Consider the following 22,096-nt stretch of genomic DNA (forward strand, 5'->3'; position numbering starts at 1 on the left):
CAGCCCCCCGCCTCAGGTGCTTCCAAAAGTCATCGCGTTAATACAAACTCAGGTGTGGTTGAAAGGGGTTTCTTAAGAATATCGGAAGACACCCATTTCACTTTATCACTCATTGCTGAGGAAATTCCAAGGGTTTGTGGAGTTCTGTGCCAGAAATGGATGAAGACCAAATTATGTATTTCTCATTATAAATCACGATAATCCTGCCGGGTAAACCATGACATGAATAAGGATACCCTAGGGCCCCCTAAGAAACACAGCTGGCCCTGGGACCTGGGACACTGGGCGTGGATTTCGCTCAGCTACCCCCAGTGCCATTCCCACTCGATGGAGGGCGAGCGGGAAGGCAAGAAGGCTGGAAACAGTTCAGTGATTCCACTCGCTTAAAATTATTCTCATTCTGTATCAGGACAGATATTCCCAATGACCAGCTTCCTGACGTCCACTGCTGCTAAGCCCCACCGCCCAGCAGAGATCAGAATGTCACCGTCCACAGAGTGCTGATCTCAGAAAGCATCTCCAGGTCCCTGAGACAACCCTGCCGGGGGGGACAGCCCCTTAGCCTGTGAGCCTGGTCCCTGCTCAGCCACTCCCGCTCGGCCGAGGTCACGCGTGCGCACAGAATAGCGTCTCTGCCCCCCACACTCGGGCGGGAGACTCAGAATAGCCCCACTTCCCTGGGCCTCAGCGTCCCCATCTGTAACACGAGGCCTCAGTGAACCACCCTGGCTGCAAACTGCAGATAGAGGACAGCTGGGGATGCCCAGAGGCTACAGAAGCTGAATATTCGAAAGAGCTTTGCACAGGTGAAAAGACATGTGATAAACGTGTTTCCCAACCTCCCCGCAGTGTGAAAGCCTTACCACAGCAGACATAGCAAATAAAAGGCTCGCCCCTGCACGGAGGCAAGAACCTGAGCTGAGAACAGCTGTGACTAAGCAAAGACTCTGGTCTGCTGAGTTCCTGTAAGGTGTGGTAGCCATCTATCTTGGGGTGAGGGGTCTTCCCCAGCTTTCATCTCTTTTCTGGACATAGCCTTCACAATCCATAGGGCTGGGCCCCAGCTTCCACCAGAGCACACAGCTCCCAGCCCCTGGACACAGCTGGTTGGCTTCAGTGGACACCTGACCGTACTGGGCCATCCCTAGATTCTTGCCCCCCATGGAACTGGACCCAGAACCACAGGACTTGGTCCTTGAGGGCCCCCAGTGGGTGAAGTCGGCTTCATGCCTGTCACAGCAGCAAGACGTTGAGGCCAGAGAGGACTCTGCGTTCTGGTTATCACGATTTCCAATGCTTGGTTCCCCTCCCTGGGTCCCAGAGACCCCACCCCTAGGCCTCCAGTGCATTCCATCCCTGCCTAAGCGAGTTGGTGTAAATGCCACAGAGTCAACCTCCAAAGAACTCAAAATGTAATAAAAGGCACTTGGGAAAAGCATTCCTGCAAATAAGTGAGAAAAGAGAGACAACCCAATATAAAAATTTTAAGTAGACAAAAGATCTCACAAAAAGTGGAAGAGAAATGAATGGCAATTTACATACAAAAAGGTGTCCAGCCTCATTGGTCATCAGGGAAAAATAAACTTAAACTACCGCAAGATATTCATGGCTAATAAGGAAAAGAAACAGCAAAACAGAACACGCACACAGGACACTAGCCGGTGCTGGCAAGAACACAGCGGCCATGGGACCCAACTCTGCGCAGGGGGGCAGGGGGAGGGGCCCAGCCCCGCCACAAAACCGGAAAAGCTGCTGACCCCGCCCACGTGCACGAGGGGGCCAGCACCCACTGCCCGGCATTGAGAGTTGTCAAGACCCAGACACAGAAAGCAGAGTGGTGGCTGCCAGGGAGGGGATAGGGAATTAGTGTTCAGTGGGGACAGCTTCATTTTCACAAGACGAAGAGTTACGGGGATGACAGAGATGATGGTGGTGACAGCTACACAGCAGTTTAAGTGTACTTAATGCCTCTGAACTGCACACTTAAAACAGGTAAGGTGGTAACTGTTATATGTATTTTACCACAGTTTTTTTTAAAAGTGAAAAAAAATGCACCCAAAGAAATCAGAGTCGTGGGCACCAAAGCTGGGTACAGGAGTGTCCGTGGCAGCACCATTCATGAGAGTCCAAACCAGGAACGCCCCCAGTGTCCTACACGCAAATTCGCGGATGAACACGCGGTGCATCAGCAGACACTAGAGTGTCAGGCAGCAGCGACAGGAAATCGCCCACTGCCCCACTAACAGCACCAGGGCCTCTCATCACCCAGCCTGGAGCCAGGACCGTCCAGTTCCATTCACACCAAGCTCAGAAACAGGCAAAACTCCCCTCCAGTGGAGTCAGGAGGGGGCTCCCCAGGGTGGAGGGGACAGAAACTGGGCAGGGGCACCAGGGGCTGCCACTTTCTACTCCAACCCACCCACTTGGCGACAGCTCATCAAGCAGAATGCTAACTATCTGTACGTTTCCTCAGTATGGCACGCTCTGATTGTAAATATACACGTGTGTATAGTACATACCTTTTCTAAAGCACTGAACTGAGTACCGTTCCTTCATTCGATTCCCCCTAAAGGCACCGCCGGAGCCTGGTCACTCAGGGCTACCACAGGGGCAGGAGATCCAGGTAACACAAAGTGGCAGTTATCAAAACAGTGGACACCAGGGCTGACAGGACAGAGCCAGCACCCCTCTCAGGAGGCCGGCCGAGTCAACACCGAGTGGGATGAAAGGGTGAGAAATGGGTTCTTTCCAACCACTGCAGACACAGGGTGACAGATGCTCCCGTGTCAGTCATTCCCAAGCCTTCACCTCCCTCCCAGCTATGAGTGCAGGCCGATGACCACACCAGGGGTGCGGGCCCCAGGGCACAGGAAGGGACTGAGCCTGGCTCCCCAGCTCCAGGGAGCCAGGCAGACTAGGGGCAGTTGGCAGAACTGAACAACCCACCCTTATTCACTGAACCTGACTCCAACACTGCAGGGGTGGCGGGGGCTGCACTTCGTTTTACAGGACAACATGAAAATGTGAGGCCTGATGGAAGCACACATGGGAAGTGCCCACTGGATGTGGCCCCATGCCAGAGCCTGCCCGCCCACACTGGGTTTGGGAGGTGAGGCAGGCAGCAGTGGTCACCGCCCACAGGGCCATCCAGGAAGAGCAGGACGTTCCCAGGAAACTTCCAGGGAACTGAAAAACATGGGGCTCGGCTGGGTGGGGGCTTGGCCCCGCCCCCTGCCCAGCTCCCATGGGCTCGCAGAATCAAAACTGAAAGATGCCAGGGGACCACAGGTTAACTTAACCTCAGGGAGTCGGGAAACTGGGGCCAGAAAGCAAATGACCGGCTCAAGGCCACAGGGCAAGTCGCTAATATAGGGCCTCTGGACTCAGAATCCGGTGCTCCTCTCACTGCAGCTCTCCAGGCAGGGTGGTGGCAAAGGACCCCACATGGTGAGCTCGCTCTCCTGGTGCTAAACTGAGCTCCGGCTGTGCGCACCTGTCTGTGGAAGGGCATGCTGTAAGCACAGTAACAGCCACCCCAACTGTAAGGAAGAAAACACACGCACAAATGTAACCCTTTGATCCTGGGCAGCCAGGCCCTCGGCGCCATGGCCAACATCCCAGCACAGGAGGAAAGGCCCACCAGCCAGCTGGCCAACAGGAGAGCGCATCTCAGCCCAGGAGCTGGGTGAAGGATGTGGGGACCTCCAGGCCACTCAAAACCCTGAGGGCAGGTGAGAGGGCAAACCTCAGCCCCAGTGGCCACAGGGCCCAAGTGCCGGCAGCAGGCTTCTAAACCCAAGCAACCTATGGCTTCTCCTTCAGGGAAACAGGTCCCCAGATGCCCACCTCCATGGCCACCTGACAGGGGTTTTGTTTGTGTTGTTTCGTTGTTGTTTTTACCTAAAATCTAACACGTGAACCTCTGAAAACACAGCTTTTTTATACAGCTCTCACACTGACAGGATCCAAACTGAGCTCACATGAGCAGAAGCACAGGTGGCAGGCTCCCAGTGACGATGGTGCCGGGATCCGAGCAGGAAGGTGAAACCCCCGTGTGCAGGTGGAGCCCCTTCTCCCCATCCCCTGCCCCACTGCCACTGACCATGGGGCTCAAAGCACAAGCTCACTGCCTCGGGACAGCGATGGGACCCAGGGGCCCAGAACATCCCCAGTGACAAAGGATATCCTGGGTGACACAAAAAGTTCTCCCTCGTCTAGAACGCCTGCCATGGTTCTTCCCTCCAGATGCCAAACAAACCAAGAGTCGGCAAGGCCTCACTGTAGAAAAGGTAAACCCAACACTGGCAGCAGTGTTCACGAGAGGACGTTTCTAGACGGCCACCAACACAAAAGACACACCCAAAGTCTCCCGCACATGCTTCAGGTCCCCCATCACGTGGCGGCAGGCCCAGGAGTCCTTGGACCGCACCTGACGTTCCAGGGTATAAGATGCCGCTCAGTCTGAGCAGCTTGGACACTAGGGAGAGGGGGTTCGCTTTCTGTAAGGCCTGGGGCACAAGCATTTAATTAAACACCTACTGTGTGCAGGCTCAAGTGCTGAGAGATAAAGGGCTCAGTCTGATTTCTAGTTCTTCTGCCAAACAGGACAAAAGTCTAATGTTACAAGGACATGGCAAAGCTCCAATGAGATAAAGGAGGCGAAAACACTCTGAAAGTACACACATCTGATACACACGAGGTTTAGGTGTGAGGCGTATTTCACCCCCACTCCCAGGGTTGGTGGGTCACAGGGCTGATCACCCCTCCTGACACTTCTGTTGAGTGACCTGTCCCCAAACATCAGGGCAGGCAGCCCACGTCGCTTTGAGACACACAAGTAACAATAATAATGTGGGAGGAGGAATAACCAAACCACGGCAGAAGCCGCCCACGACCAGGCACTCCTGTGGGTCCCTGCTGCACTCTGGGCTCTCCTCTCCAGCCTTCTGTTAAAGAGCTCAGCCATAGTGTCCTAACACCCGCTTTGACCCTCGGCTGGGGGACCAGCCAGCTGTGTAACAGGGGCAAGTGACTGCAGGAAAAGTGACTGCAGAAATAAACCCTCACATTTACAGTCAACTGATTTCTGATGAAGGTGCAAAGGCAACGGATGAGAAAAGAATGGCCTTGGCAACAAATGATGTTGAAATAAGTGAAAATCCATTTACAAAACCTTCCCCCTCAAATCTTAGATCTTCACTCCAAACCATACATGGAAAAAAATTAACTTCGGGGAGAATATAGTTCAGTGGTAGAGTGTGTGCTTAGCATGCACAAGGTCCTGGGTTCAATCCCCAGTAACCCCACTAAAATAATAATAATAATAATTTTTTAAAATACATAAGTAAACCTATTTACCCCCCAAAACCCAAAAATTTAAAAAAAAAAGAAAAAAGTTAATTCAAAACAGCTCACAAACCTAAATGTATGAGCTAAAACTATAAAACTTCAAGAAAAACAATAGGAGAAAATCTTTATGACTTTGAGCTAGGCAAAGATTTTATGGATATAAATCCAGAAGCATTAACCATTTAAAAAAATCGATAAATGAATTCACCAAAATTTAAAACTTGTGCTCAATAAAAAATGTTTAAAAAAAATTAAAAAATAAAAATTAAAAATGTTTAAAAAAAAAAAACTTGTGCTCCTCAAAAGACAGCACTAAGAAACTGAAAAGACAAACCACAGACTGGGAGAAAATATCCGCAAATCACAGAGTTGATAAATGAACTGCATCGCTGCATCCAGGATCCATAAAGAACTCTTACAATTCAATGAGAAAACAATCCAATTTTTAAAAAATGAACAAGACTAAAACAGCCATCCCCTCCCTCCCCTCCCCTCCCCTCCTCGCGTTCACACACACACACACACACACACACCATATGCAATGGCCAATAAGCACAAGAAAGCCGCTCAACATTACCAGTCATCAGGGAAATGTAAATCAAAACCACAGTGAGATACCACTTCACACCCACCAGGACAACCATAATTAAAAAGGTAGGCAATGATAAGTGTTGACAAGAATCTGGAACCCTTACACACTGCCGATGGGAATAAATGCAAAATGGAGCAGCCGTTATGGAAAACAGCCTGGCAGTCCCTCAAAACGTTAAACACAGGGTTACCACGTGACCCAACAATTCCACTCGTAGGTATACACCAAAGAGAACCGAACACACCACACAAATGCTCACAGCAGCATTATTCATAACAGCCCCAAAGTGGAAACGCCCCAAATGTTCATTAACTGGTGAACAGATAAACAAAATGTACTAGATCCCTACAATAAAGTACAACACGGATGAACCTCAAGAACATTTGCTAACCTGGAGACTGTCATCCTCAGTAAAGTAAGCCAGAAAGAGAAAGAAAAATACCACGTGATATCACTTACACGTGGAATCCAAAAAACAGAAGAGAAAGAGAGAAACGAACTTATTTACAAAACAGAAACAGACTCACAGACATAGAAAACAAACTTATGGTTACTGGTGACGGGAAGAGGGTGGGAAGGGATAAACTGGCAGTTTGAGATTTGCAGATACTGACTAATACATATAAAATAGATAAACAGCAAGTTTATACTGGGTAGCACAGGGAACCATATTCAATATCTTGTAGTAACCTATGGAGAAGAGGAATATGAGAACGAATGTCTGTATGTTCCTGTATGACTAAAGTATTGTGCTGTACACTAGAAATTGACACAACATTGTAACCTGTACTTCAATGAAAATATATTTTTTAAAAATTTGCTAAGTGAAAGAAGCTAGACACAAAGAAGACTACATGCTGAATGAGTCCATTTATGTGAAATGTCCAGAAAGGACAAATTTTAAAGACAGAAAGCAGATCAGTGATGAGGTAGGAGTGGTGGTGAGGACAGAGACTGCCTGCAAATGGGCACAAGGCAGGAAACTTTGAGGGGTGACAGAAGTGTCTAAAACTGATGGTGGTGATGGCTGCACAATTGTCTAAGTTTACTAAAAATCGCCAGATCGTAGGTTTACAAAGAATGAGCTGTATCACACATAATTTACACTTCAATAAAGACCCAGGGAGAGGGTACAGCTCAGTGGTAGAGCATGTGTTTGGCATGCACAAAGTCCTGGGTTCAATCCCCAGTACCTCCAGTAAAAAAATAAACAAACCTAGTTACCCCCCCAAAAAATAAATAAATTTTAAAAAAAACTATACCTCAACAAAGCTGTTAAGAGTAAAATAAATAAATACAATGAATACAAAGCAAACGTTATTAAAGCTGCTGTGGTGCCTGCTGGAAGTTTCAAAGTAAAATATGGGCAGGAGATTTTAAAAATCCTCCCCACACACACAGGTAATGGTGAGGTGATGGATGTGTTAAGTAACCTTACTTGTGGTCATCATTTCCCGATATACATAAATACCAAATCATTACACTCTACTCCTTTACTCACACAATGTGTATGTCAATTGTATTGCAAAAAAGCTGGGGAAAAAATGGACAGTGTTACAGAGGTGTTAAAGAAAACACTAGCACTCAATCATTCTTTCTCCTTAACATAATCAACAAATTGACAGAGACCTGGAAAGATTAACAATCAATTGAACAGTTCATGGGGGACTCCCCTAAAATCATCTCAAACCCTCCTTCAGTCCCCAATGCACCCTTGGGGAAACATACTTAGGCCCCCATTACCTCCCAGAACACTGCTTAGGTCCCCAACTGCCTCCCGGAACAAGGTGGCCCAAGAGACAAGGAAGCAGAAAGGACAGCCTTTGGACTAGACAGGCCTAGGAGAGCACTGCTGTTGCTGACAGCAGAACCAAGGGGGCCCATGGCACCCACCCAGTCGATCAGTTGTGGCTGACTGGGGTGTCTAGGCTTGGCAGAAAACGGGGTCCTGACTGATTGACAAGGTCTGCCATGCAGAGTCCAAAAACCATGCCGTAAGTGCCTTGTACTTGTGATTTTGTCCAAATGCCCAAGTGAAGGGACACCAAGTTGCTCTAATCCCAGGTGACAGGAGATACCACCTTTTAAACTTTTTGATACCTCTGCCAACCCACCACTAACTGCTATTAGAGTCTGAGTTGATCACCTAATTTCCTTCTTAAGCCATTACAGCAGCTAACATTTTTCAAGGACTTCTTAGGTGCCAAGCACTGTTCTGGGCACTGGAGAGGGATCAACCCACTTTACAGATGAGTAAACCGTGACCTGGGAGCTAAGCAGCTTGCCTAAGATCACCAGGCTGGAAGAACACCAGAGATGGAAGAGGATGACTTCAAACAACTGCTTCATCAGATCTGGGGATGTCAGCCCACAGAGCCTCCAGGGGGTCCCCACACCAGACACAGACATCTCCCATGCTAGATAGGAAAGAGTGCCCTCTGTCTAGCATTACCTTCCGACTGCCCCAAACTGTGCTGGTCTCCACCCTCTTTATTGCCAGTGGTCCCAGACACTTGCCTTCCTTCACTTTCCAAAATGAGGGCAGAGCAGTTAACTTGAGTGGACATCAGACTCACCTGGAGAATGTTTTAAATGCAGGTTCGTAGGCCACAGCAGGTCTGAGGCATGGCCTGGGAAACACATGTTAAACAACCTTCTCCAAGGGGGAGAGCAGGTGGTCCTGGACCACACTCCCAGGAAACCTGGCCTGGGGGCTGCCCACAGGTCAACTGTGAAGCCTAGAAGACCACCACAGCAGATCAGATGTTTCAGAAGCCAGGATCAGAGGCCCCAGTCTGAAAGTCTCCATTATGTCCAAATCCCCTGTCCTGTTTCTTCTCTCTTTTCCCAGCAAATGACCAGAGGAGGAGATGGAGAGTGAGGAACCCAAACTAAAGTTCCAGGTCAGGCCACCCTCATCATTAGTGGCAGTAGAAACTGGGTACAACGCGTATGGGAGTCTGACTCCTGGTCCTGCTCCCATGTGTGCTTCCATCCACCTCTCAGACCTTGGGAAAGTCACTTCCTTCCTGGTGGCCCAGGCCTCTCAGTCACAGAAAAGAAGACCAGAGAACCTGGTAGGTCCCCTCCAACCATTCTTCTGTTCTCCAGCAAAAACTCCCTGCTTCTCTCCCAACGACTGTAATGCCTCCTTGGGCCCAGCCTCATTCCCCCAACCCACCCACCAAACACGCGCGCCAGGTCACAGGAGAGCTAAGCCTCTGACCAGATGGGACCACCAGCTGGGTCTTCAAACGAAGCCACCAAAGAAAGCGAAAACCGGCCATGGCGTGATGACAATCCTTATAACAACGACCACTTTGTAAGCACAAGAGAAGCGCAGGCACCGTGCTATGCCCTCGCCAGCGTCGCGCCCCAGAACCTCACCCTGGCCCTGGGGGTTTCCCATGGAGTTTTCCCCATTGTGCAGCCAAGAAAGCCGAGGCACGCAGGGGCGACTCGACTGACCCAAGGTCACCCAGCCGGGACAAAGCAGTCAGCCCTCTGCCCGACCCACGCCCCGGGGTCCGGGTGGAAGGCGCGCAGAGCTCCGGGTAGGGAAGCTGCAGGAAGGGCCGCGGGCAGAGCAGGGCCCCCAGCCCACCCTCCGCCTAGAGGCCGGCGCCCCAGCCCCGCCGCCCGCCCAGCGCTCCAGCCCGCGCCTCGCTGTCCGCGCCGGAAGCTAGGACCGGCGCCAGGGCGGCCACTCACCAGATTTCGGGGGATAGCGATAGGCCGAGTTTGCCTGGATGTCGATATCCTCCACGCCCGCGATGCGGCGGCTTAGGATGGAGCCCATGGTGCGCAGCGAGCCGGGCCGAGGCTAGGAAGGGGGCGGCGGCGTCCTCACCAGGACATGGCCCGGACCAGGCAGCGCCGACACTCGCCCACGGCCGCGAGCGCTCGGCCCCCGAGCCCCCACCGCCGGTTCGGCTCCCGGCCCGACGCCACGGCGGCTCTCCGCCCCCCGAGTCCTAGGCACCTCGGGAAATGGAGTCCCCTCGCCGCCGAGGGTGCCGGACAGAGGCTCACGAATCCCGCCAAGTACTACATTTCCCAGGATGCTGCTCGCCCAGGCTCGCTGAAGTTGTTGACAAACGCTCCGGGACAAACCAACTGGACCTGAATCCAGAGGGGAGGAACCATCAACCGCACCGCAAATTATCCTTCCCTTATGCATTCCAAGCACAAGACTAACATCATAACTCTTCAGCCTTTTCATAATCTGTTCATACATAAACATTCTAGGAATCCAATGCATTCCATTTACTCTCTCTCTGAAATTATTTCCTCGAGCTACCACGGTTCTCGCCACTTCCCAGGGTTTAGTGTCCTAGCCCGGCCAGCAGAGGGCAGACCTTTACCTGCCACCTGGAAAGAGCTGGGGGTGGCGGAGTGGAATCCAGGATTACTCCGAGCGGTGCTCTTAGGAGAAGCGAGGCATCTTTTCCAAAACTCTAGGCATATCTCCCGTTCCACGTCCAGAACAATTACTTTAAAGGCATAATTTTACAGCCTCCCCCCCGCCCTGCATAGGCACTAGACCTGTCCCCATTTTACAGATACGGAAACAGGCATAAAGACCGAAGGGCCACATGTAAGGGTGCTAAACCCAAGTTTACAAGAATCAGGATTACAGTTAAAGCCTCCTCGCAGGTTGCAGTGTACTTTCCTGGCTTTTGACTCATGCAAAACTCTGTAAGCATGCCAAGTAAGAATGTTTTTTACCTCCTTTTCAGTTGAGAAACGGTCGTAATAAGAAGAAAGTGACTTCCCAAGATAAGCCTTTTCTACTAAGAAAGGAGCTAGGGAGGGCAGAGGCTGGCTAACAGTCTCAGACGGTAAATTCACCACAGTCCACATTAAAGTGAATCCTACACCTTTCTAGAGGCCAGAATGCAGAATACAAACTTCCTATTTTCAGGGGAAACTGGGAAGGCAAAAGTAATAAAGGAAGTGAGGGACTTATTAGATTATAAGGGAGATCCCAGGTCTTGGGATTCCACAAACAAGATCCCCATTTACTGAGCACCTAGTATGTGCCAGGCATTGCTGTTGGGGGGTATGCAAATACTGTCTTTTTAAATTCTCTGTTGTAGGTTCTGTTTGCATTTCTAATTTACAGAAGAGGAAAGAGGCTGGGAGAGAAGTACCTCACTCAGCTTACATAGTAGATAAGTGGTAATAATGCTGGAATTTGAACCAGGCCACTCCTTTTAATGCCACCCCCACCTCCCACACATCTCCCCCACCCCCAGACAGGAATGCCCCAGTGCCAGGTTTCATGTCTCTTTCTCCCAGATAGGCTTGAAGACACCCCCACCCCATCGCTTCTTCCCTTTAAATTTCTTTCTGTTGAATCACACGACACTGTTGAATTATATATACACTCAAATATACCAACACTGACTTCAGTTTACTGGTCTCCCTGTTTGGGGGGAAGGAAGGAGAATATTGAGGGCCTGACATTCCGCCTGAAAAATAACCCTAAGAGCTTGTCTTCCATATGGATTGTGGGCCAGGGCAGTCGTTTCCATGAGCTGGATGTTTGACTAGTGAAACATTCCTCTTAATAGAGCTTTGGACTTCAGGTGTATTTTTCTGTGCTTATCCATGCCCCGCTGGGAAACAGGCCCTTTCTGATTTGATACTGGTTCTACTGTCAACACCTTGGCTGATTCATGTATTTATTCAACAAATAGTTATCATGCAGCTACGTGAAAGGCAATGAGCCAGACAAAGAGCCAGGCAATAGAGATTAAATCGAGAAACCACCAGACACAGAACACCTAGTGAGGAAATCGTGAAACTGCCAGACATGGAACATCTAGTGAGGAAACAGACATTAAAAAGGTGAACAAGGGTATAAATACAAAATGTGGTGGCTGCTATGGGGGAATGAAGTGAAATAACATAAGAGACTTACTATTGATAGGCAAGTCAGAGAAGGCTTCTCTGAGGAGGTGACATTTAAGCCAGGACTTAAAATATAAGTAAGAGCCAACCAGGCAAACTATGAGGGGGTAGGTCAGCCCAGGTTCCAGGCAGGGAGAACAGTGCGTGCAAGGGCCCTGGGGTAGCAGGCCCTGAAGAGCTGAGTAAGATCCATGAGCTCAAAGGCCAGCGTGGCTAGAATCGAGTAGGCAGGAGAGTTCAGGAACAGAGGTCAGGAGTGAGGCAGTGGCTAGATCTCAAGGTTCCTCAGCCAGCTAGCAATAGGTCCTTTGAAATGTAAGGAAAGACTCCAGGCGCACTTCATGGCTTCCTGGTGTGAGTCTCTCAAGGCTGGACCTCTTCTCCAGCCTTCTGAGGGAGCAGGATCCCTGCCTATTCCTTCTTGTGGTCCCAGAGCCAGACATCCAGTAGATGTCTGATAAACACGTCTGTGGAGTGATGGAAGGAATAAAGGTAGGGAGAAGGAGGCCCTGCATTAACTGGCTATGCCAACTTTGGCAAGGCCTTCAACCTCGCCGGACCTCAGGGAAGGTGAGGCACTGCCAGAAATGCCCTTTATTCCCTCCTCCCACTATCCTCTGGCCCCAGCTGTCAGGCCCCATCTGAGCTAAGAAATCCAAAGTCCACTCACTAGCCAGGCTGATCGTGGCTGAAAACAAGGTTGTTTTTTCCTTCCCTACTGCCCCTGGGAAAACAAGCTAGCTGAGGGGGCCGCGGAGGCCAGAGGGGTGACCTTCGCTCCTGCTAGCCCCATCTGCCCCACCCTCGCCAGCCATCTGGCTTGCAAGAGCTCCTTCTGGGCTGGGCAAGTCTGGGCAGGTACCTGAGTGGTGCCCAGATAAGGGTGAGGAAAAGGGTGATGGTACTTCCTGCCTCCTTGAGCAAAAAAAGCTCCCCACCCCACGTGAGCCCTGCCCAGACCCTGCTGGCCCAACGTGTGCCTGCTCTTTGCCGCTGGCTATGAACACTGGCAAGAGCGTAAGGAGAGCTTGATTCCAGCCTGTTTCCCTATCTGTAAAATGGGATTTGCGTTGCCTAGAATAGTGCAGATGGAAGCAAAACGGTGAGTGCTAGAAACGGTGCTCTAAGCGCCAGGCCCATACTGAGCACTTCACAGGGATTAATCCCCCAGAGCAGTCCTGGGAGAGCTCTGAGCTCTTCTTACCTTTGGTTCTACAAATGAGGAAACTGAAGCTAGGAAGTTCTTGTCCCAACACCAGACTACTTAAGTGGAAGAGTCAAGACTGTCACCAAAGTCTTTTTGACTACAGAACCTACTCACCTTCCACCATGTCCTGCTGCTCTCCCAGGAGTAACAGTGATAGTGGTAACCACATTCAGAGCTGCCTACCACGTGCTGTGCACTGAGCATTTTGCCCACATTAATTAATGCTTAAAATGCTTTGTGAAGGTGAGGGGCCACTCTTAATAAGAGCAAAAATCTCCTGGTACCATAAGGGTTTGCAAAAAGTAGTGGAGCCTGAGTGATCCCCACATAGCAGAAAGGGGTTGAATCCTTATTTCCTAAGTGGACGTGACTTGTGCCAGGGTTGAGGCACCCACCTGGAAGAGGACAAGCTCCGAACTCCAGCCCTTAGAGGCAGTTTAGCAGTTCGACAGTTCCAGGGCTCCTTGCCTCTCCCAGCTAACCCGGTGCCCCAGCCTCCCCCACGGCCCCATAACCTTGGGACCTTTCAGTCCCTGTCCACCAGTCCTCCATCATCCTCCTCCCACTAGCCAAAGCCAGAACCCCTAGAAGAGTTGAGGGACCCAGAAATGGCTCCTCGGAGAGCACTGCAGGTTCTCTTCCCACTCCCTTAATGAGGGACAGTTTCCTCCATTCAATCCAATTCTGAGGCGCTGGGCAGGGACAGACTCCCCTGTAACCAGATACACCCAGGACATCTCTTGAACCGTACTGGACCTCTCTGCCACCATCTGGTCTCCACACTGGTCAGCCACAGTAATCCTAATGGGGACAATGGATCAGATGTACTAAAACCCTCAATGGCCTTTAACCCACCACCTCCAGGACCCGTGCCTGCTTCCTGAGGGCACTTTCCACACTTGCAACTGTACATCTGTCCTTGGGATTTTTCGACACGCTCCCCCACCCCAGCCCCAGCTAACCCGTCTAGAATTTGTTCTCTGTACCCCGGACCAGGTCAGAGCCAGGCACAGAGAAAGGGTCCGAGATATAGTTGCTCAACTAATGAAACTGGAGACCAGGGAGCGCGAGGAACGGGGATAAGGTCATTCAGAGTGGGGGTGACCGAACGGGACTTCGGCCCAACATCTCTCCCGGCCTCCCTACCTGCCCTCCCGCTCCAAACCCGCCGGGCCCACAAACCCGACCCGCGACGTCAACCGGAAGCGGCGCGTGCGGAGCTGTAAACACAGTCCACAACACCCCACCCCACCCGCCGCGCAATCCAGACCCGCCCCCGCCCTCCACGTGATGCACCCCCGCCCGCCTTGACCCAGTACCCGCCCCCGCCGCCGCCTCATTGGACCGCCAGCTTTGTTTACCTTATATGGCCAGGTCCTAACACCTCGCGACCGCCCATAGGCCGAAGCACTGCCTCACTCACTTGACGTCACTCAGGATGGAACGATGCAAATAAACCGGGGCATTCTGGGAATAGGAGTTCAGGGCCGCCCCGGAACTGGCTCCGCGCGGTCCTGGCGCCCGCACGCTGAAAGCTGAGATTTCCGGCAAAGTGCACGAAATTTTGCGTGGGAAAGTCGGAGCATCTCAGAGACCGCACCCCAAGGCTGTCGAGGCTGTCTATCGCGGGCGCCATCCCTTTCTCAGACTTTCCTCGGGCCTACTGTGTGCCTGGCCTAGTGGGCGATACAAGCTTGCGCTGTGTGTTGGGGAAGACTCGAAGGCTTCCTGGAGGAGGTGACTTTGGGCAGAAAACTAAAGGGCAGGTTCATGCACTCACTGAACGAGTATTTGTAGGCATCTACTGTGTGCCAGTCTTTGGGACCTTACGGCCCTAGTGCTGCCGATTTGTACCAAAATCCCTAGCCCCCGCCGTTCCCCTAGGATGCATTCACTCCACACAGGAGGGATGCTAACCACAGCAGGGTTCGGGGTCCTGGGGTCTTGGCAAATACGCTCGCTGGTGTTTGCACTCATGCACGGTCTGTGGCCCCCGCCTCCTGACCCCCGTCAGTGCCGGGACTGGAGCGCGGATGCCTCCAGAGCAACGTGCACGTCCCGCTTCTGCACACAGTAGGCGCCCAAATTTTAAGGCATACCTTGGGCCCGGCCCGCAGCTCCCGTCCAGTGCGGCGGAAGCGGCGCGGGACTACATCTCCCAGCATGCCCCCCGCGGCCCTGAGCGAGGCGAGGCACGGTGAGTCAGAGCCCACAGTAAATATTTGTATTAGCCGGAGCCGGCTCGCTAATGGTGGACGCGTGAGGTGGAGGAGCGCGCGGCGGCGGGAGGCCGGAGCGGGCAGGCGGCGGTGGCGCCATGTCCGTGAACATGGACGAGCTCAAGCACCAGGTCATGATCAACCAGTTCGTGCTGACGGCGGGCTGCGCGGCCGACCAGGCGAAGCAGCTGCTGCAGGCGGCCCACTGGCAGTTCGAGGTGCGCTGTCGGGCCGGGGCCCGGGTGCGGGTGTCCGTCACGCCTGGAGGCGCGGGTTGCGGGTTGTGTGCGGGCTGGTGTGGACACGTGCGGACACGTGCCGCTGCGCGCTCCGCTGAGGCCAGGCCCGCGCACTCGGCCTGGTGTCCCGGCGGTCGCGCGCCCCGGCGTCCGGGTTCTATCGCGCAAACGCGGCGTGCGGGTCAGGCCCGGCCGCGCGGCCGCGTCTACGCGGCCCCCGGAAACGCCGCCGGCTCGGTGTGGGCGGGAGGGGCAGCCTGCCCCGCAGCGCCCCGAATCCCCGCCCCCCAAGTCCCCGGTCGGTCGGGTTGCGTGGAGGGCCCCCCCCCAACACACACACTTTTTGTTCGAGTAACGGCCAGGGCGGGGCGGCACAGCGGCGGGGCGGCACAGCGGCCCGGACGGACAGTCGGGCGGACGGCCCGAAGGAAGACGCCCCAGGCCTGGGCTGAGCTGGACCCGCGTCTCCCCCACCTCGGGACCCGCGAGGTCGGGATGAGGGAGCCCCGGGCCCGCGGGCGGAGCCGACCGGCGTGTGTGGGTCTGAGAGTCTGCGTGCCTGCTGGGCAGCTGGGCGGCGCGTGTCCACGTACATGTGCATTTGTGTTTACGCACGCGCCACACTACGTGTGGGCATGTTGGCGTGTGTGTAAACACGCAGTCCACCCTGGGCGCGGGTGCGGCGTGTGTGTGTTGTGTGTACACACGCACGTCGCCGTTTTGCAGACGGTGCCCACGTGCGTACACACGAGTGTATGGGTGGTGTATTGGAGCCCACACAACAGCTGCAGGTGTGCATCTGTGTACCCCGCTCTAGATGCGTGTCCGGGTGCCCTCCTCTGTGCTGGCTGACGTGTCTACCTGCACAGTGCATGGCATGGTGTACGCGGTTCAGTAGCTCTCAGCCATCCAGGCCCCCATGCCGCAGGCCTCCCTGACTCAGGGAGCAGTAGTGTCCAGGCCTTGTGCTCTTGTGCTGCCAAGAGGCCACCTGGCCTTCACTAACTCAGCCATCCCAGAAATAACCCAGGGTGGTATCTAGGGATGAGGCCAGAGCCCCTGAGCTCCGCCTCTCACAGGTGTAAGGCTACAGCCCCAGCCAGCCTGTAGAGTTTGTGTCCAGTCCAGGTTTAGGAGCCCAGTTTCTCGTTGAGGAGCCAGCCCCGGGAAGTTTTGGGCTGCAGAGGGGAACAGGGAAGAGGCAGGAGACTGGAGTTTCCTGCTAGTGGGATAGGGATCAGAATCCTGCCTGAATGTTGGGACAGTGAGGGGAGACGGTAGCCAGTACTCCCAGAGGAATCTTTGCTCACTTTCCTACCAGAGGTCTTAGGGGAACAGCTGACCCCGGGCTGGTCCTCACATCACAAGATGGGAGGCCACTTTGTCTCTCTGGGCAGGTCCCACCCTCTGGCCTCAGTTTTCTCAGCTGTACCTGGGTGGGTGGGTGTTGACCTCTAAGGAGTGAATGGCCAGCTGCCCCCAACCCTGGCAGCCCCACCCTGCAGGAAGCTCCCTAATCAGCCCGTTTGTTTCAAGAGCTGGATGTGGCAAAACTTGCAAAACCACATTCATGGCAGTTTGCTTGAGTCCCACATCTGCATATATGGTTCCCTCCCTGCCTGGGGCTGGGAAGGCAAGGTGTCCGGTGGGAAGGGGCCCTGCCTGTAGGCACTCTCAGCCCAGTCACAGAGCCTGGTACCAGCTAGGCAGTCACTCAGGTAGCATTGGTTGGTGTCGCTTGGTCACAGGAATTGGAAATGTAGCTTTGAAGATTGAAATGCTTGGGGAAAAACTCTGATCTCAGGAGAGGCAGGTGCAGCATGCAGACTAGGAGGCTCTGGTGGCCCCAAAGGGTAGGAGCCCTGTGCTCCAGGCTCCCTGAGTCTCAGTTTCATCATGTGTAAAATGGGGATACAGAGAGTATGGAGGTTCACTTAAGGTAAAATGGGTTTTGAACACTCAGATCTCAGATCTCTTACTGAGAGTGAGTGGGGTTCCTCATGGCTAATTCCCCTCTGTGTCCTCCACGCCTGGCTGGCAGCATACTTGGGCTGAGGCTGGTCCAGCTGGAGGCCATGTTTTGAGGTCACATTCTCTGTGATTTGGGTGTTGATGAGGACAGAAGGCTGCTAGGGGAAGGGAACCAGTGTGTTTTATGATTGGGAGAGCATTAAGAAGGCAGGAAAGGGGCAACCGTTTCTCTGTGGAATCCTCATACACAGCAGTGGCCTTTGGAGCTGCTTTTGGGGGAGGAATGGTTTGGTGTGTCTCCTGGGGGGGGGCGTGTCACAAGGAGGCGCTTAGAGACCAAGGCCCTCCCCCAGATTCCACACTCGTGTTTGGGGACATCAGGGTAGGGCGTCTCCAGCAGGAAATTCCCAGAATAATTCATTTGAATTTACTTTAATAATGAAACCCCCAGAGTAAGCCCTGGGAGCCAGACTGGATTTTCGGGTGTGTTGGGAGTAGGGAGGATGTTAGACGGGGCTGGGCTGGGGCTGCGAGACTGAGGGAGCATCAATAGAGGACAGAGCAGAGCGCCTGCAGACCCTTCGCACACTTGACGGGCTCCCTCACCCAGCGCTTTCGCAAGAGCAGCTGGTTCCTTTATTTTTCTGGACGCCCCTCCTGCAGGGGCTGAACCAGGACACACCAACACCAGCGGAGGCCGCCCTGGAGCCCCTCCCCCCAACCCCCCAGGGCCACTAGATGAGCACTAGATGGGCTGCCACCCCCTCCTCAGGATCCTGGGTGCAAACCTCACCTCTGCCTTCCTTCTGCTCCATCATCTTGGGAGCATTCCAAGGAGGGCTCAGGTGACAGGACAGGAGTGCAAAACCCAGACCATCCTACTTAATTTCGGCTCTCCCAGCAGGACTGTGGATCTTAGGAGGTCACTGCTACAAGGGAGGGGAATCTGCAGTCCACCTCGTCCAGTCTCCTGTGGTGTGGATGGAGAAACTGAGGACCAGACCAGGGCAGGGTTCCTTGTTCAGCCCAGGAGAGGTGTAGAAGGGTCACAGACTCTTCAACACCTAGGGGCCTTTGCCATCTTCTGGCTCAGAGACAAAGAAATTGAGGCTCAGAGAGGAGTAGGGACTTGTTACCATGGTCTTGGTAACAGTCAGGTTGAAATCTCCTGGAGGTCTTTCCGCATGAGACAGGCCCCTACGTTACGATGACGATACCAGGTAGGTATGATTTGGAAGCCCCTGGCGGCCAGGTGGCAGGAATGACACGAGGGTCTTCCCTGACCGCTGGACCTGCCCAGGGCTGACAGGCACTTCATCTCTCCTACTCAGTAGGCAGGGCCACAGGGGTCCTGAGGGTAAAGTCGGCCTTTCTTCCTGCAGACGGCCCTCAGCGCCTTCTTTCAGGAGACCAACATCCCCTACAGCCACCACCACCACCAGATGGTAAGTGCCGGGCAGCCCCAGGGCAGCCATGCAGGATCTCCGAGTTTGGGGCAGGGGGAAGCCGCCCAGGCCTGAGGAAGGTGCAGTGGCTCTCAGCCGTGGAGGGGCTCCTGGGATGGGACTTCCTTGGGGCTGGACAGCAGGCACAGTGGGCCACCCATCTTGGGCACCACACCTTTCCTTTCTGAGCTCCCGGCTGGTGGACCACCTGGGATTTGGGGTGCATCCAGGGAAGGGGTACAGGTCTCCCCCTAGGAGGCAGCGGAGGCACGGGGCCCTCCTAGAAAGGGATGCTCACCCCTCTTTGTTCCTTTTCTCCCCACAGATGTGCACTCCTGCCAACACCCCCGCCACACCCCCCAACTTCCCTGATGCCCTCACCATGTTCTCCCGTCTCAAGGCCTCCGAGAGCTTTCACAGTGGAGGCAGCGGCAGCCCGATGGCTGCCACGGCCACATCGCCCCCGCCGCACTTCCCGCATGCCGCCACCGGCAGCTTCGCGGCGCCCAGCTGGCCAACTGCGGCCTCGCCACCAGGCGGGGCACAGCATCACCAGCTGCAGCAGCCGCCCCTGTGGACTCCGGCACCTCCTTCCCCGGCGTCAGACTGGCCACCCCTGGTCCCCCAACAGGCCGCCTCAGAACCCAGGGCGCACCCTGCCATGGAGGCCGAGAGATAAAGGAGGCCCCTCCCCCCTCCCGGAGGCCAGGACCCCGTGGGGCGGGGGAGAGGATGTCTCTGCGGGCCCCTTCACCCTCCTCTGTCTGCACCCCCCTTCCCCGGAGCCCTGGAGGGGAGAGACCGGACCCTCGTGCCAGCACACAGGCTGCCCACACGCGTGTCTGGCAGCGCAGGCATGCAGCACCCAGCTGCGGTGGATTTGGTTCCCAGTCATCTGGGTGCTGGTGGATAGAACTTCAGAGAACAAGCAGCCTTCCCCAGAGGACTCGCCCGCCCCACCCCGCCCTGCCCCGGGGGGCTGCGGAGAACTGCCGAGGCAGAGACTCGGCCAGCTTCTGCCTTGGAGCTCCTTGGGGGCCGGCAGGCCTAGATCCCAACCCTCGGGAATGCAGAGCTTTCTCCGCATGTGTGCGTGTAGCTGTGTCTGTGTATTTATATGTATGTCGTCCTTCAAGAAGCAACCTAGTTTATGGGGCAGCTGGACTTTGCATGTTAGAGTGAGCCCCCAAGTCCCTTGCCCGCCGTCCCTCTCCCCAGGGCCCTGCCCCTCTCCTCTGCCCCCTCGGCAGCCAGCCTTGCTGTTCCCTGCAGAGAAAAGGATTGTGGGAAACTCCAGGACTCTTCCCACCCATCCCCCAGTGCCTGCCTGCTGGGGCTGCCTGCATGTCTCCCCCAGAGCCCGGGGGGTACCCCATTACCAGTCTTTTCCCCCTTTTAACAAAGGAGAAGAAAGAGTTCCAACCCACCACCAGGCTCTGTCGTCTTGCCTCGTATCCTAAGCTTTGCTGCCAGCTGGCTCAGCGTGTTGGGGGAGAGTGCCAGCCGAACCCAGAGCAGAGGCCCACCCCCCAGTCCCGCCTGGCTCCACACTGCTCCTGTCTGTCGCTGTCTTTTCAACCATAACATGCTCTGGAATCTTCCTACCCCAGGCTTTTCCCATGAAGTTAGTTCCTGGCCTGTGTTCCCAGAACCCCAGCCTCTCTGCCCACCCTTCCCCCTGCCCAGCTGGACAGATCCCCACCTCCAAGGCTAACAGCTGCTTTCTAGTTTCCTTGGGTTTCATATGAAGACCTTTTTTCCTGCCTTAGGGCCCCAGTGACCAGCTGCAGGTTGGACCCTCAGCCCAACCTTCAGTGAACGTGCTTCTTGGGGCAGGGCCCTTCCTTGGGGAAGCGCAGGCCACAGCACCCATAGCTGTGATAGTAGGTTTGGACGCAGAGCCTGTGGGGGCTAGCAAGGGGGACTGGACAAGGCCGGGCAGAGTCCAACCCTCTGCTCAAATCTTTGGTTGCTAAGATGAGCCACCCAGGGGCAATAGACGGTGGATCCCTGGCTGCTCCTGAGCTGGGCTGGAGCAGGAACCTGCTCTTGCCCCCAGGGAGAAGCCAGGGACACCCTACACTGCCCTGGGCTTCCTGTACCTGTGGAGGGCATCCCTGGTGAAGGAAGAGGCGTGGGCCTCTGCGGCAGTCCTCCAACTTGGCCTTGTACCTCCTGTTGGGCAGACCTCGCTCCCTAATCTAGGAGAGCCTCCGGGCACTCGGCCTTCTGGATGGCACCAGGGTTGAAGAGTTCCATCTTGGAAGTTTCCCTGCTTGACTGAAGTCTCCACAGTTGCCATCGACAGTCCTGCTTTTGCTCCATAGGGTTGCCATGTCACCACCCAGCTTCACCTCCACCTGTCTGAGCCTGGACAGGCTCCGTGGACTACTGTTTGTCCCCCAGTTGCCGCTGAAGTCTTGACTGTGGTGCCCCCAGCTTGAGCTGTTGCTTATGTCCTGGAAGTGTATCATGAGCTTGAAACCCACCCTTCTTATGACCTCTCGGAGTCCGGAGGGGGCTTGGCTCTACCTAGGTGCCTGTGGGGAGAGGCCTGAGGGCAGGAGGAGAAGAGTGAGGTGCTCCTGGGTCTCCTGAATCTTCAGTGCAGCTGCTCCATCCTTTTGGATGGAAGAAAATTCTCAGGAAGCTGCCACACCCCTCTCTGAGTGTAGGAAGAATGCTTTCCAGAAGCAGTTGTTTCTGGGTGTCTGCCATGTGGGGATGAGTGTACCTGAGCTCTCCGGTGGGCAGATTACTGAGGTGGCCATTCACATCAGGACCACACAAGATGGTGCACCATCTAGAATTTGCAAGCTGGAGGCTCCTCCCCAGGCAAGCCCTAGGTGACCTGTAAGTGAACCACACCCAGGCTACTCAAAGTGTGGTCCCCAGACTTTGAGTAGCAAAGCGGCATCACCTGGGAGCTTGCTTGTTAGAGATGCAAGGCTTGAGGCCCCAGCCCAGATCACTGAATCAGAATCTGCTTCTAACCGTTAGCTCAGTTGTTTCTGGGGGCCACTGTGGGCTGGGCCTGGAGTTCCCATGTGTCTCATTAAAGCTGGAAGGGTCTCGAGGTTCCTGTAAATCCAACTTTCCTAATGTGGACACTGGACACCTGGGGCTGGAACGTTTTCCAGCCCCTCGGGCACCCTGGG

The 22,096-nt window shown here is 54.3% G+C and overlaps 2 protein-coding genes across 6 annotated transcripts in view; one reads left to right on the forward strand and one right to left on the reverse strand.

Moving 5' to 3' along the window:
* MGRN1 (mahogunin ring finger 1) overlaps positions 1–9,917 on the reverse strand; it is a 44,969-nt gene extending 35,052 nt beyond the window's left edge. For 2 of the 5 annotated variants that reach the window (XM_074346376.1, XM_074346377.1), the window contains exon 1: positions 9,653–9,915. In XM_074346376.1, the coding sequence (XP_074202477.1) occupies positions 9,653–9,740 (88 nt within the window). In that variant the 5' untranslated portion in view covers positions 9,741–9,915. Of the gene's footprint in view, positions 1–9,652 lie in introns of all 5 variants that reach the window. The other 3 variants (XM_074346378.1, XM_074346374.1, XM_074346375.1) reach the window with 3 other exon arrangements.
* A 5,324-nt stretch (positions 9,918–15,241) lies between these two features.
* UBALD1 (UBA like domain containing 1) lies at positions 15,242–20,365 on the forward strand. Its single transcript, XM_010949793.3, has 3 exons — positions 15,242–15,501; positions 18,876–18,938; positions 19,264–20,365. The coding sequence occupies exons 1-3, from the start codon at positions 15,382–15,384 to the stop codon at positions 19,615–19,617; spliced, it is 537 nt and encodes a 178-aa protein (XP_010948095.2). The 5' UTR covers positions 15,242–15,381; the 3' UTR covers positions 19,618–20,365.
* Positions 20,366–22,096: the final 1,731 nt, after the last annotated feature.

Source organism: Camelus bactrianus, chromosome 18 (genome assembly GCF_048773025.1).
Source record: "Camelus bactrianus isolate YW-2024 breed Bactrian camel chromosome 18, ASM4877302v1, whole genome shotgun sequence".
In the NCBI taxonomy this organism is placed as follows: Eukaryota; Metazoa; Chordata; class Mammalia; order Artiodactyla; family Camelidae; genus Camelus; species Camelus bactrianus.